The sequence below is a fragment of the Uranotaenia lowii genome, chromosome 3, assembly GCF_029784155.1.
Source record: "Uranotaenia lowii strain MFRU-FL chromosome 3, ASM2978415v1, whole genome shotgun sequence".
Classification (NCBI taxonomy): domain Eukaryota; kingdom Metazoa; phylum Arthropoda; class Insecta; order Diptera; family Culicidae; genus Uranotaenia; species Uranotaenia lowii.
The window spans coordinates 73,259,934-73,274,888 of NC_073693.1; the positions used below are offsets into that span (position 1 = coordinate 73,259,934).

General features: G+C 38.0%; 2 protein-coding genes across 2 annotated transcripts; one reads left to right on the forward strand and one right to left on the reverse strand.

The window, feature by feature from the left end:
• The first annotated feature begins 7,956 nt into the window (after positions 1 to 7,956).
• On the forward strand, positions 7,957 to 8,903 carry LOC129751879 (transmembrane protein 223). The gene is made up of 2 exons (XM_055747637.1): positions 7,957 to 8,523; positions 8,590 to 8,903. Exons 1-2 carry the CDS (start codon positions 8,079 to 8,081, stop codon positions 8,883 to 8,885), a joined length of 741 nt encoding a protein of 246 aa, XP_055603612.1. The 5' UTR covers positions 7,957 to 8,078; the 3' UTR covers positions 8,886 to 8,903.
• A 112-nt stretch (positions 8,904 to 9,015) lies between these two features.
• LOC129751880 (H/ACA ribonucleoprotein complex subunit 3) lies at positions 9,016 to 9,435 on the reverse strand. Its single transcript, XM_055747638.1, has 2 exons — positions 9,274 to 9,435; positions 9,016 to 9,214 (listed from the first exon to the last, which is right to left on the reverse strand). Exons 1-2 carry the CDS (start codon positions 9,325 to 9,327, stop codon positions 9,074 to 9,076), a joined length of 195 nt encoding a protein of 64 aa, XP_055603613.1. The 5' UTR covers positions 9,328 to 9,435; the 3' UTR covers positions 9,016 to 9,073.
• Positions 9,436 to 14,955: the final 5,520 nt, after the last annotated feature.

Sequence of the window (14,955 nt, forward strand, 5' to 3'; positions counted from 1 at the left end):
CTTAGTGTAAAGTGCAAGTGATCATAAGTCCGTGACCGGCCCTAATTCTGCGCAGTCCCAAACTCTGCGCATTTTCATATTCAAACAGAAATATTTCAAGATGTGATGAACAAAATATCCATGAAACAAGCTGAAACTCTTCAGTTACTGTTTATCTTCAAAATGCTTCGAATTATTTTGAAATCTGATGAATTGTTCGCGAGAAATGGAAAAAATCAAAATAAATGTAAGAAGCAAACGTTGAAAAATGGCCGCCATTAGCAGTACAGCTAAGTGTTAGGAAAACAAAAAGATCAAATGAAACAGTGTTAAACGGAATTTTCTCATTGGAAACGCCTTTCCCTGAAAGATAAAATCATTCTGAACAGGACTGCCAAAAAAATTTTGGATAAAAATGGTTTTTCAAATCAAAACAATGATTTAAGCAATGCGCAGAATTTGACACCATTGGTTTACTTATGTTCCTAATGCGCAGAATGAAAAGCACCGGAGTGAACTGATGTTAAAGCTGCAAGGAATTGAATGCAGGAAGTTAGGAGACTTTCAATAACAGTTTTCCATAAAGTTTTATGAAGATACACAGAAAAAAATAATGAATATTACGTGTACTTGAAAATGGTTGCACGTAAAATAATAAAACCTGTAAAACAATAAACCTGTAATTTTCAATGTATTTGATTGAAAGATAAAATAAATCCTTAAATATTACAGCAGATGTCCTGTAACAAAAAGGAGCATGACATTTGCTGTATTTTTACAGGCCACTCAATTTAATTTTAAGTCAACATGTCTTTTAAAGGCTTACATCGTTTCTCGTGTCTGTGCGTCCAGTTAGCAAAATTATTTTTTACTTCAGTTAGCACTTAACCATCTGGTCTTGAATTTAGCTCAACTTGAGTAAAAAAAACTCAATTGCTACTAACTTAAGTAATTGCAGTAACACGAACTCAAACTTTTTGCCTGTGATCAAACTGTGGTCGTTTTTTGTTTTGTTTTTCTCATTCGGTCGGTCGCGAATTCGGTGCGAGCAAAAATGTCAAATTGGATTCCCTTGGAATTTGCTACAATTGTGCTAGTTTTCGGTTCCGATGCGTGCAGTTCATCACCGGATTTTGAAAATGACGATTAAACTGTCCAGTCTACTCGCTACCGGGAGGACATTAGTTGCTGCTCGTATGAGGCGAGTGTTTACCAAATTTGCATAGGAACTGCAGCGGCGCAGTTTTTGTTTTGATTCCGGAACCGTGCATGCAGGATTCCCTGCGAAATGGGAAACGAGGTAAGTGAATAAGTGTTCCAGTTCCATAGTAATCTGAGTGTGCGAAAACTGCTCACAGTGCTTCGTTCGAGTTCGGAACTATTTTTCAACCTACCTTCCGGAACAGCCAGTCGGATACAGCTTAAAAACTGGTTGCAGTGCTTTTCCAATTTCTATTCAGCTTTGCTAATAACTATGAAATTTCTAACGCTTCGTAACCAAAGGTGTTCCAAATTCAAATTAAATACAGCGAACAATCTTCACTGCTCCAGAACAGCTGTTCCAGAATGCAGTCAATCGAAAATATTGGTACCGAATTCAAACGGAGAACTGTGGCCAGTTTTTCTCGCTATTCCGTACTAGCTGTTTCAAAAGCAGCAGCATGAATTTGAAGGAAACAAAGTTGTTTTGTTTTTTTAGGACTTCTCAAGATACTGCAATTATGCTGCTGTGAATGCGCGGGAAGTTGAACATGGCGCCGTCATCTTTAAATTTACATATTTAGCATTCAGAGGCAGGGTAAGTTAAACTTGGCGTTATTCCAAATGCTTTCAAAAGTACCCATATTAGTTAAGCTCTAAGATTCAGAATCTTAATTGAAGTTTTTGTAATGTATAAAAAAGAAAACAAATCACTTAGTGTGTTTGAGGTTTTTTTTTTTCAAACACTTCTTTAAAATATGAACAAGACAATTTAGTTCTCTAAATATTTAAAGTCTTTTCTTTAAGCCGAGTTTCAATGCGATTGCGTTTGATCAGTTCGATTCGTTCAAACATTTCGAGTCGTACGAACAACTTGTTTGAACCGTTCGGTTTGTTTGAACCGTACAATTCGTTTGATCGATCCGCTTGAATCGAAAGATTTGCTCGATCAGTTTGAATCGTACGATCCATTTGAACTGTACAATCTGTTCGATCCGTTAAATCTGTTTGTTGATTCAAAATTTCAAGAACAACTCACAGAGTAGTATGTTTTACATTTTATTTGAATTTGGAACATACCTATTTGTTTAATCGTTTAGCAAAATGTAACTTCTAATCAAATTCATATTTTGATTTCTAACTATTTTTCCTCTTAAAAATTTCAGCTAATCTGATTGGTCCGGCCTATAACTGTATCTTGCCTCCTTCGTTAATGACTCAGCAACGTTACGGTCCACTGCCAAGCTCGTTTGATTCGCGCATTTAATTTTGGTTATTTTGATGACATTGAGGAGACCGCAAGCCACTATTGTATTAAGACGTTTCGTAAACGAGTTCTAGGGATTCGATGTAAGTTTGATATGCGTCAATAATTTTATAAATTTTATTTTACCCTTTTTTTCTAGAATGGTATTGGTCTCTCACCCAGACTCGAAGGTCGGTCTGGAGATAAAAGTGGTGTCGTATGCCCTCAGATGTAATTTCGTTCATACCAGTATGGAAACTCGGGATACCATAATGTTAGCATGAAAGACTCCGGGCTCCGGAAACCGAGACACAACCGATAAAAAAAATTACGTCATTAATTGTAAGTTAAAAATAACAAGGCGGTCCAGAATCAGTCCGTTGCCCTATTCGTACAAAATTTATTGTTTCACAGTCTTAGAGGCTTTTAAATTACAGATTCCATTTCTTTTCAGACATCGCCATCTGCCGTTAAAATATCTTAAACTACTAAAAGAAAACAAACCGGACCAGCTGCTAGACCTGAGCCAGATGGGTCCGTGCGAGATTTGGATTGAATCGGGCAATCGGATAAAGACGCAAAAGATCGACGACAGTAGCGGCACCGATGGGGATGAACCGATTGGCAACGACGACGATGAAAATGATGTTGAAGTCGTTTCGGTCCGTTTTGTGGTAGAATTTTACAACCCTTTGCGAAGTTGGACAGCATGGACTCTGCCAGATAGCTGATCCTCCGGGCAAAAAGTCCTAATTTTTTCGCAACTTTGGGTCGCAGAAAAATCACCGATCAATCAGTGTTGATTGTGCCCTGCCAATAGTTTAGAGTGTAAATATTGGAAATTTCTAAACTGATTCATAATAGTATTAATGATTTTTGAACAATTCATTGATTTTTTTTTTGGTATTTCGGGCATCAGTTCCTTACGACGAACTGTTTTGTTGGATTGAACGCTCCAAGGTATACACTGTACACTCAAGTAACAATATTAAGGTATGTACTCGGCACTCATCTTTGAATCCTCGCAGGGTCATATTTGATTCATATAGACATGAACCATACTACCCGCAGAGTGTTCACTCACTATTACTAAGGTAAAAAAGCCATAAAAACGTAATTCCGAAATTGTTCAGTGATGTATTGAGGTTATTATAATAAATAATAATGTATATACGAGTACAATTTGTTTTATTCAATAATGAAATTCCTTCCTATTATAATGAATCAAAACAAACAAATTACGTGCACTTTTTTTCTAAAGGTCGCTTGAAATTACAGGTCCCTTGCAATTACAGATCGCTTGCAATTACAGGTCGCTTGCAATTACAGGTAGCCTGAAATTACTGGCCTGTAATTTTAAACTTGCCTGTGAATTTCCATGTCCTCGACCTGTAAAATTACGGTAAATGTCCTGCTCCTTTTTGTTACAGGACATTTACTGTAATTTTACAGAAAATAATTTTTTCTGTGTAGTGTATTCGTAAAGTTGTTGGGAGTTTCTTAAGAATCCCTTCGAAACTATATCTTTTGTTGACAAAAAAAAAAAGAAAATCTTGATTTGCGTTCTCTATCATGTTCGCGGGTTAATCCGGTTAATCGTTCAATCTCTCAACTGAACAGACTGTTTCCGACGTATAGAAGCAGTTCCGGCGAGCCACAAAATCGCCCCAGTTGGGGGAACTACGCGAAGCTTCTTTCGGTTCACCCGCTCACTTGCACTGGTTGACTAACTGATACTGAATGAGATTAAACTAATGGCGTTTTTTTTTTTTGATTCCGGATTTGGCTCTAGAACCGTCAGAATAAAAAAAACGAGTTTCGGGTTTCGAGTTATTCCATACGTAGGTGTGCGTGAGAACGAGCGCAATGTTTACATGCAGCTGTCATTTTGTTCTCCCTTCTGGATTTCTTCATTCGGTTCTTCACATCCGGATTGCCTTTTTTCGTGTCCGGATTGCACTGGACAGCAGATAGTACGATTTTGCTTGGCTGAGAGGTTCAAAATCGCGGCAATAATCATTTTCCCGTTCATTATTTCAACTGTTTTGCTATCAGCCAAAAACAGCTGTTTAATGTTTTGACAACAATGTTGAGAGTATTGGTGAACTTCTCGCAAAACTGACTTTCTTCTCAGGGCGACTCCGTCCGTTTTTCGAGCGAACCTAGGTTGCCTCTCGAGCAATAAATGAGCACGATGACAGCAGTTAGAGCGAACCTAGGTTGCCTCTAGTTTGCCTCCAGGTGAAAAAAATACGGTATAAATGAAGCAGCGCGTAGTTACCCCAGCTGGGGCGATTTTGTAGCCCACCGGAACGTCTTCTGTATGTCGGAATAGTGTGCCCTGCACACCAACGAAACAAGTTAATTTGACCAGATCCGGCGAAGAACGTGATCGGTCAACAAATATTGGGTAAGCGAGCAAGTAACACAGAGCAAGTGTAAGAAATAGTGAAAGAAAGTGTCACATAAGCTTCAAAGATCCAAGGCTTAAATTTGCCCTTTTTCATAATTTACAATATTTTACTAAGCGTATAACATGTTTCTAAGACTTTTTAATTAAATTTAATGTTTGTCTTACCGGTCTTACCAGTTCGGAATGGTAGGTATATTGGTTTTATTTGGGTGCGCAGAATATGGGACATATGCGCAGAATTAGGAACAAATAGAAAATAGTGCGCAGAATAAGGGCCACTTGCGTTTTTCCCAAATGTTCTAAATAATCCACATTTTTGCTCCAAAATTGAGCTCTCATTATTTTTGCCGTTAAATTTGTTAGTTAGCCCAACTGTACACGAAATTTGGAGGAAATTCATTGAAAGTTAAATTTTTTATAACTTAAAACATTTGAAAAATCCTTAACTGCGCAGAATTAGGGCCGTTCACGGTAGTACGTATGTATGTACACAGCAAATTTTTTTTTGCTGGAAACCAGCAAAATTTTGCTGGTTTTTGTCCCGCTGACTTTCCAGCAAAATTTCCAGCAATTTCAATTGCTGGAAAAAACAGCAAACGTTAATGCTGGTTTCCAGCAATTCAAATTGCTGGAAAATCAGCAATCCAGATTGCTGGAAACCAGCTATTTCTTTCAACACAACCGGTAGTATTTAGTATGAAATTTATATTTCAATTCAAAATTAAAGTTTAATATTGGCTGTGCATACAATAAGCAATAAAAACAATTATTTTCTCCCATTTTCAATAAGGGATTTATTCATTTTCAAAAAAACTTTTTTTTCACCACTCTAACACCGGCTCTGGGGTGGCCGCTTTGTGCCAAAGTGTTGATCATCCGCCACCTGTAAAAATAGTTTTGATTAGTATCTTCTATGGAATATCTACCTGTACAATAAAAACTTACCCTTGACTTGATGCCTGGTTGCTAGAATATAGAGGAAAATAAAATAATTATATTAATTTAACCTAAATTCGTAAAATAGAATCTCACCTTACTTCAGCGTACGAAACAAAAACTAACTACAAATTGACAACTCGATTGCTGATTTTCCAGCAAACTAGATCAATTGCTGGAGAGTCCAGCAATTTGAAAACCGATTGCTGATTTTTCAGCAAAAATGACAAGCACATAACCGAATGCTGAAAAATCCAGCAATTCGAAAACCGATTGCTGGTTTCCAGCAAAAATTTGGATTGCTGAACGTTTCCAGCAATTTTTTTTGCTGGAAACCGAGGCAAAAATTTACAGTGTATTTATGGTACCCCCATCGGTAACAAGATCCTGCCTATGTCTGTGTGGCTTGGCCTTCGAATTTCTTCTAGGGCTTCCACGGTTCGAAGGAAGGCATCCAACCCTCATAAGGCTACAATGGCCGGCTACCCGTGCCGCTTGCAATAGTCTCTTCAGATTAACCCCAGATGCATTCCATCTGAAATATTATTGATAACATATAATTATTTATGCAATGAAACACATCTTACCTGTCGGCAACTTATGGGATTCGAACCCAAAAGTTTTCTTGACGATACCGGGAATGGAACCCGGTACGCCTGGGTTACCAGACTCGCGCCAGCCTATCCACTAGACCACATCAGCGCTCTGCAAGTGATCTTAAGTAGTCAACAAAAAAAAAATCGCATCGACCGAGTTTGGAGCTCGAGTCCTCTAAATTACCTTTACGACTTCTTACCACTAGGCAAACTCGTCAGATGAAATTAGTCAAGCTGTAATTCTTCAATTGAAGTTGAATTCTACGGCAGAAAATGCTCATCGTGCCCCGATTAACGGCGCTTATACTGCCCTACAGGGGGATCTCAGTATGCCCCATACAGTGACCGATTTTCGGCTATCGACAAAAATTTTTAAAATGCATTTTTAAACGTTTTTATCTACTTTTTCAAGTTTCAGCCAGATACCTAATAGACTGTTTTACGTGTCTGAACAAGAATCAGTGATGTAACTCACATACTATAGCTGTTTTCTATGGTTAAATAAGCGTCATCAATAAAGTGGCAATTATGCCCTTGCCTCTCCTACTTCCGTAAAAAAGATGGGTGCCCACATCGTCCCGGGTGCTCGTTATGCCCTTATCTCCCCTATGTATTCGATTTTTAACCATTTTTATAGGTGCTCTAATTATTAAACTCTAGATGTTAAGTTTGAAAATAAAAAAAGAAAGATTATTCAAGTTATTCAAATCGATGATGAATTCTGTATTAAAAAAATCGGAATAGGTACATATTTTTGAAATGGAAATTCGTACCGCAAAGTGTAAATCAGGAATGAATATTTAGTACCATCAAAGAGGAGAAATCCTAATGGCGAAACTAAAACAGCATTTACAATAAACATACATATAACATATTATAGAAAACTCGTTTGTCGTAGAATAGGAATTAGGTCCATCGAATTGAAAACTCTTTCACAAAAAAAATATTTGCAATTTTGAACAAATAAAATTTAAAAAAATGATACAATCATCTTGAAATCCGGTTTCAGAATCCAAGTCCTGAGTTTTGATTCAAAATCTTTAGTGGATTTTGAGTCACAGTTGGGTTTCTTACACAGAGTTCGATTTAAAATTCAGTATCTTCATCCTGAATCTGAATGTTTAATTTAATATTCTGTAATATGACGCTCCACATTAAAAACTATATCTGACGTTAGAGCAAAATTGGTCCTCGTTTTAATTATGTACCTACTTATGGTTACTTGGGAATGCTGTGGTAAAACAACAGATTGGTATTTTCAATTTCAAGAATAAATCTCGACTCACCTTCTGATGATTGATAGATGCTGGGAACATTTTCTGTCTGGGAACCTTCGAGGGGATCGTTCACAGCATACGCAACACCGGAACATTGTTCTTTATTCTCGAAAACCTGTTTGAAAAAAGCTTAATAATTAATTTATAAATTATTTTAAACTTGCCTTATGAACAACAAATTTTAAACCTACTGGGGTGACTTGATCTAAGAACGGCCCCTAAACTCGCGGTTGTCCTCTAGGGATGCTCAAATTATTTCGCACCTGAATTTATTAATTTACGAAAAATTTTCCTTGAGTGTATATGACAGCGTGTGCAACATAACAAATGTGCATCCTCCAAAACAATGTTAGATAACTTTTAGGGCAGTTTTAAAGTAGTTTTAACGGTTAAGCTGATTCAGTTAATGTAAAATAAACTTGAACCGAAGGATGATACTACGATTTGCTTTAACGTGCGCCAGGCTACAAGCATCGTTTCCCTCAATCCAATCGATTCCCGGTCGCTTTTTGTTGAAGGTGAACCAGCCGGTGTGTCGCAAGGCAACTTTGAACTTCAGTACGGCAACGAATGGTCTTCGTTCGGGAAGCTCAGCAATATCAGGCAGTGGAGGTCGAGCCTATGATGTGAACACCAATTTGGCCAAAGATGTGATGCTGTACAAATACGAGAATCCACGGTTTTTCAAAATACTTAACATATTCGCTATAAGCCAATTTGCGTTCTGGAGTTATCTGACACACTTTGCTTACACTACGCTTAAGGATGCCCCGGTTCCAGAAAACCCCGAACCGGACTCGTTGGCATGGTACGAAAAAATCAATCTAGGAGAAAACAAATACCGCAACGGTATTGCAATCATGTCCTTCGTCGTAGGTAAATAGAAAACATTGTACTCAAAATATATGTAGATATTTCTGACGTCTCGAGTTATTTTTCTAGGATACGGTATCCTGTTCGCTTCATGGATGTTCACCTTGCGTTCGGTGCGTTTCCTAATTCTCCGCAAGGGTGGCAATACCGTGAGTGTGGTAACCTACGCTCCATTCGGCAGAAACCGTATCATGGATGTGCCCCTCAAGTGCATTTCGGCTCAGGAATCGAGAGAAGCCGCCCGTGTCACCATCCCCATTAAAATTAAGAACAAATCTCTGTTCTACGTTGTTGACAAAAAAGGAGAATTCACTAATGGACGACTGTTCGATTACACCGTCGGTGTTAGTAGAAATTTGAAATAAATTGTTAACTGGAAATTATACCTACTTCACATTAAAATTGAAATTTCAAACTCCATTGGCTACTAAAATCGGGAATCGATACAATCAAACCTGAAAACGCGTTCGGATGAAATAAGATTGAGTTCCGGAATACCATTACATACTGTATTTGCAAGTGGTTCTTACAAGCTAATCAGGCAAATCGAAAACTAGTAAACTGGTTCCGGTGTTTGCGTTATCAACAAACCGAAACGCTTTTTGATGATGATACGCTGGCGGGAATATTTGTCTTCAGGAGAAAACCTGGCCGGATGTGCGGATTGTGTTGGAAGATCGTACGGGCCTTGTTTCTGTGAAAAAAAATGGAGAGTGAATCAAACAAATCTAACCAGTTTAAACATTCACATACCTTAAGCGTATAGACGCGTTCACCTTTCTCATTTAAATAGTACATGAGATACATTTTTACCACTTAAAATCACTTAAACTTTCTGATGGCGAGAATCAAATGTGCCTGCGGTAAACACGCGTTTTTGTTTTGAAAGCGGACATCAATTTTTGGATTGAGAAATCAAACTGTCGAATAGCGAAAATATCGTTATTACACGCTTGAGCTACGAAACCAAAATAAAAAAGATTAAAAACATCGGGCAGAGAAAAAGAACCCAATTTTGAGTTTCAGTATTCCCACTGAGAATTCAGCGCCACGAAGAAGCGGATGAACCCAACAAACACTTTTTGCTGAATAAACGCTGAAAAAATATCGTGGTTCAATTTTTAATCAGCAATCTGGCTGAAAGAAGGTATCAAAAATTCACTAATTCACGTGTCTTCAGCCTTTAATCATCTTGATCTGGAGAAGTTATTCAGCAAACGTCATTAAACGTCAATTGACGGATCAACCCAAGAAAAAACAAAAAAATAATGACAATGTCTGTCAGATGTTTGGCACCCACTTTTTCTTCTCTGTGTTGTTTTTTTTTCTTTCCGTTTGCCCCGAACTTTAAATCTCCGGCTTGTTGGTCGCATGCCGCAATACGCAGAACCATTCATGAAGTCTGCGGCGCGATGAAAATTTGTCGATCTTAAGTGACCAAAATGCCTCTCAACCGAAGATATTTTGAAGTATGTGTGAGAGAAATGATATTTTTTTACAGTTTTGGGGACCAAAAATCATTTTTTTTGGGAAAACCTACTCTTCATTTCAAAATAAAACTAAATAAGAAATCATAAAAAAAAGTCATTGAATAAGGAAAACGAAAATTCCCCTCTCATTCCAATCAAGCCGCCATCATGCAGGGCAGCTTTACCACAGTTCACAGTCTGTCAAATTCCAATGGTAGCGAATGGTTGAACAAAGGCTGAAAAAGTGTCATGGAAGCAACTCTTCAACTCCTCCTATTGGCTGCACTGAGACTTCTTTAAACGCTGAAACATGGTTACAGTTTGTCTTTATTCAACCAGTAAGCTGAAGAAGCAATTACGCTTTAGCTCAGCTTCTGTTCAACAAATTGCCGTTCTTAAGCAACCAAAATGTTTATTGGGAATATTCATGAGGCAAAGGTCAGAGGTAAACTGGGGAGGAAGACTTAAATTTGCTGCATCGTTTTCTGCATCGTTTTTTTACTGTTCGGCAAAAAGCCAGCAATTGTTGAAAAGATTTGTAATCGTTCAAATTTTAACTTTAGATGATCAGTTTCGTGTAGTGAGTCATGTAACTCAGTTGTTTAGAAGCTAAATTTAGATTTAGCTATATTTTTAGAACAACCATTAATCAAGCCATTTTTATTTATCAGCTTCAAAACTTTGACGAAATTTGAGCATAATAATACGCCTGATCATGCCAGAGCAAAACAAAACCTAATTAAATCATTGTTTTATGCAAAACAAGTGCTTTTCAGCATGAAAAAAAGTTTTATTAAAAATTACTAAATAAGAAATAAAAATTTTGAACCTTCGCACTGGTCGGTAGATTGATGAGAGAAATTTGACGTTTGATTTTTTTTTTTCTTTTTTTATTCAGTCTTCCTCTCCCAGGATGTAAATAGAAATTCGCTGCAGTATTTTTGCAGCATTTTTTTACTTTTCGTTTTCGACAGAAAAATTAGCACTTTTTGAAAAGTTTTGTAATCGTTTATGGTAAAAATTTGTGCCGGAACCAAACAAAATCAACAACACTGATAAATCATTTCACACATTTTGCAAAATAGTTTCACACATTATCAGCAAATATATGGAGCTGTCAAACTGGTTTGTGATTTTTACACACCATGCACATTCGTAATTTAGGGTAAGTGAGCCCTATTTTGGCATGGTCCTTTTCTTGGAATGCCAACATGTCTTTTCATGTTTTTCAGGTCCAAATTGAGCTTAAAAATTTTTGAATATATTTTCATTGCGAAGAAAATAATTTGTTTCAAATCTGTGCATACCGAATTTTTTTATTGTTTGTACTTTAATAAAGAAGTTAGTTTTTTTCGATCTGCATCCGAGGAAATTATGTTGGAAATCACCGTATGAAAATCAGATGAACTCACCTTTCTAGTGCAACTGTTAAATTCACATGCGCTTTCAAACGCGGACATTCATTTGAAAAATTTGCAATAAATACTCATGCTTACAGTTAAACTCGGCAAAAAATCAAAAAATACTAGAAAGACTAAAGAGTGAATATTTATTTAGGTTTTGAATAAAAATTTAAAACTAATTTTGTTCCTTTTCTTGGCATGCAACATCAATCGAAATACACCACCAGTGTTGGAAGCTGGAAAAAATACATGTTCATAAAAGAGGTATTTTTGAGCTGATGTTTTCTTTAAAACTCCATTTAAAACTACGCACAAATGTTTTCATACTAATTGGGTTGTATGATAAGACCGTTGTTAACCGAGTTAAATTAAGCATCTCACAAGACTTAAGATGTTTTTCTTATCTAAAAATTGTTAGATCGATGGCAATTTTGACTTTAGTATATAAAATACATAATTAATTGAGTTTTGGAATCGTTTTCTATTGCTTGGGAACCATATACCTACTCAGATTTAATTGTTTTGAATTTTGTTCTAATTTTTTTCATGGAAACAGAAGTTGGAAGTTCAGGAAAATATCGTTTGCTTTCCAATTATTCCTTAAAATATTTGATGTGAGTCGAATTAAAAAAACTGTTTTAGCAAGGTTTACATTCTAACATCTATTTGGCGTGTCAAACCACTGCGCAACACCCCGGGCATTCGAGGTGGCTCTTGCTAGAAGCTCATAATCTCAGCTAACAAATTCAAAAGGGCAAAATTTTTAAATATCATTCAAGGAATTTTTCAATTTCTTACTTTATGAAGCCGAACACCACAATATGAAGACAGTTGTTTGGTAGTGAAAATAACCGTATGTGTCGCAATCGCATTGCGGAATTTCTGGACTTCCGACTTTTTGAAATGAAAGCTATTTTGTGCTTCCCTTCCAACCAAATTTCATCAATGTTTTCGAAAGCCTTTTTGTTGTATGAGTGAAGCCCGGTGTTCCATCGTCGCATAAAACTTTACGCTCAGCTGACGTCATTCTGTCAGTGGCCTTATATTCAGAATAGCCAACGATTCTGTTAACTGTCAATTGAGCATTGTTGGTAAAGATCTATTGCACTTTGCTGGTGGCCAAGAATCGGATCATCGAAACGGCAAACAATTGGTACGGCGGCCAAGTAATTGGAGCACCGCAGTGAGTACTTTGCATGCATTTTACTCAAATTAATGAAAGTTCCATAGAGAAAACATATTTTTGTTGAACTCTAAGCCAGTTAGCAAGTAAATTCTTCAAAGGATGTTATACGGTGCACTCAACAGGAAGATAGGAATGTCGAAAAAAGGGTAAACCATGCCTTAGGTGCCAAGGTCGGGTACATTTAACCTACACATTATCCGAATCAGTCATATAGTTCACACTTGGTAACTTGAACTGCGATTTTCGTTTTGAGACAAATTTTGTTGTCTGTTGTGGTAGAGAGAGTAAAATGGGAGACAACGAGACCGTCCCGAGACTAACTTTCTCCTAGTGTTAACTAGCCTTTATTTCAGAATTGTAATCAAACAAAACGAGTTTGGCTCCTTAAAGCCTAAAGGTATGAGCCGTTTCAAATAAAGAATTAAAAAAAAAAAAAAACTAGCCTTTACGATGATTCTTCCCTGTGAGATCCGACGGCGTTGCCTATTTGCAGGAGAAAGAGCAGTTTTACAGTCAATTGAACAGCGTGGTAGAGAAAATTCCGAAGGGTGACATCCAAATCCATTTGGGCGACTTCAACGCGAAGATTGGCTTCGATAATCAGGACTTTGAGCGCATCATGGGGCGCCATGGCTTAGGACAGATGAGCGAAAACGGAGAGCTGTTTGTAGAATTTTGTGGCAACAACAACATGGTGATCGGAGGATCGCTCTTCCCCCATCGACCAGCACATAAGGTCACTTGGGTATCCCGAGATGGCCGAACAGAAAATCAAATTGACCACATCTGCATCAGCCGAATATAGAGAAGGAGCCTTCTTGATGTCCGCAACAAACGAAGCACAGACATTGCATCTCACCTCACCATCACCTCGTCCTTGGCGAGATACGACTGAGAGTTGCGCGTGTCCAACGGCGCGAGGAGAAAGTCGGGTGTCGATACGACGTCCGCCGGTTGGAGAATCCAGAGGTGAAAAGGGCATACGTTGAACAGCTAGAATCCCGAGCCTCGGAGCTGCCGATAGACGGAACAGTCGAAGAACAGTGGTGTGGAATCAAGAATGCTTTTATCACGACGAGCCATGGTACTCTCGGTAAAGTTTGTGGAAGACGAAGTGAATGGATGTCGGATGAAACTTGGAGGATGATCGATGATCGGAGAAAGGCGAAAGTCGGAATTGAGCAGGCATGTACCGGGTCAGCCAAAGCAGCCGCCCGCTAACGATATGCGGAGCTGGAAAAGGCAGTTAAACGAGCTTGTAGACGAGACAAGAGAGCCTGGACAAACTCCCTAGCCGAAGAGGGAGAAAGAGCCGCCGCCATTGGAGATATCCGATTATTATATGATATATCTCGCCGCCTTAGAGGTGCAAGGACTAATGCAAGAATGCCGCTGAAAGACGGAGCAGGTCAGCTGCTGACAGATCGAACAGATCAGCTCAAGCGTTGGACTGAGCATTTTGAACAACTTTTCCGAGTTACAAATAGCAATGGCCAACAGAACCCGCAGCTCGAGGCGTCCACAGTAAGTCGCATTAATGGCTCCAACTCGGAAGCGCCCTCGCTGACTGAAATAGAAGCGGCAATCAAGGACATGAAATCCAAAGCGCCTGGAATCGATTGCATTCCTGCTGAAATGCTCAAAGCCGACCCTGGTGTCGTATCTTTCTACTTCGAATTATCGGCCTTATACCGCGTGTTGATTTTCGGACATTTCTGGAAGCACATCTCGTTCGTAACACATCTCTCCTAAAACTGACGAGACGCATGAGACGCTCGTGCACGTCCTTCTTCTTCTTCTTCTTCTTCGTTTTAATGTTTTGGCCAGAGAACGTTACTCTATAACACCACTAACTTGACTATGACTATTTTTTCGTGTTTAATGTTGCCAATTATTTTTAGATTTTAAGTTTCGTTTTTTCAAGGAAAGATAGGACCTCTTTCATACGATTTTCATCGAAATCTCGAAATAGCTCGAGAAGATTAGTAAATTTATCCCAATCGTAGTAATTGCGTAGATGATTGAATTTAATACAATATAAGATGATATGTTCGCTTGTAAAGGGTTCTTCACAGAGATCGCAATATGTTGTGTCGCGAATTCTCATTATTCCGAGCCAGTAAGGGGAATAATCATGTCCACTTAATATACGATTCATGGTTCGAATTTGTGTGTTTTTCAGTTTACTATTCCAGTACCAGGGTTTTTTGTTGAACGATGACTGGAATCTATAAAATTTTGATCCTTTTTGTGCTGTGTTTGTATATTCTTTATACCATCTATCGATAGAATTCATCCATTCCTTTTTCGCCTTCAGCGTTTTGTCACTGAATCTCGTTTTATTTACTAATATACACGGACTCGATAATCCATGTTT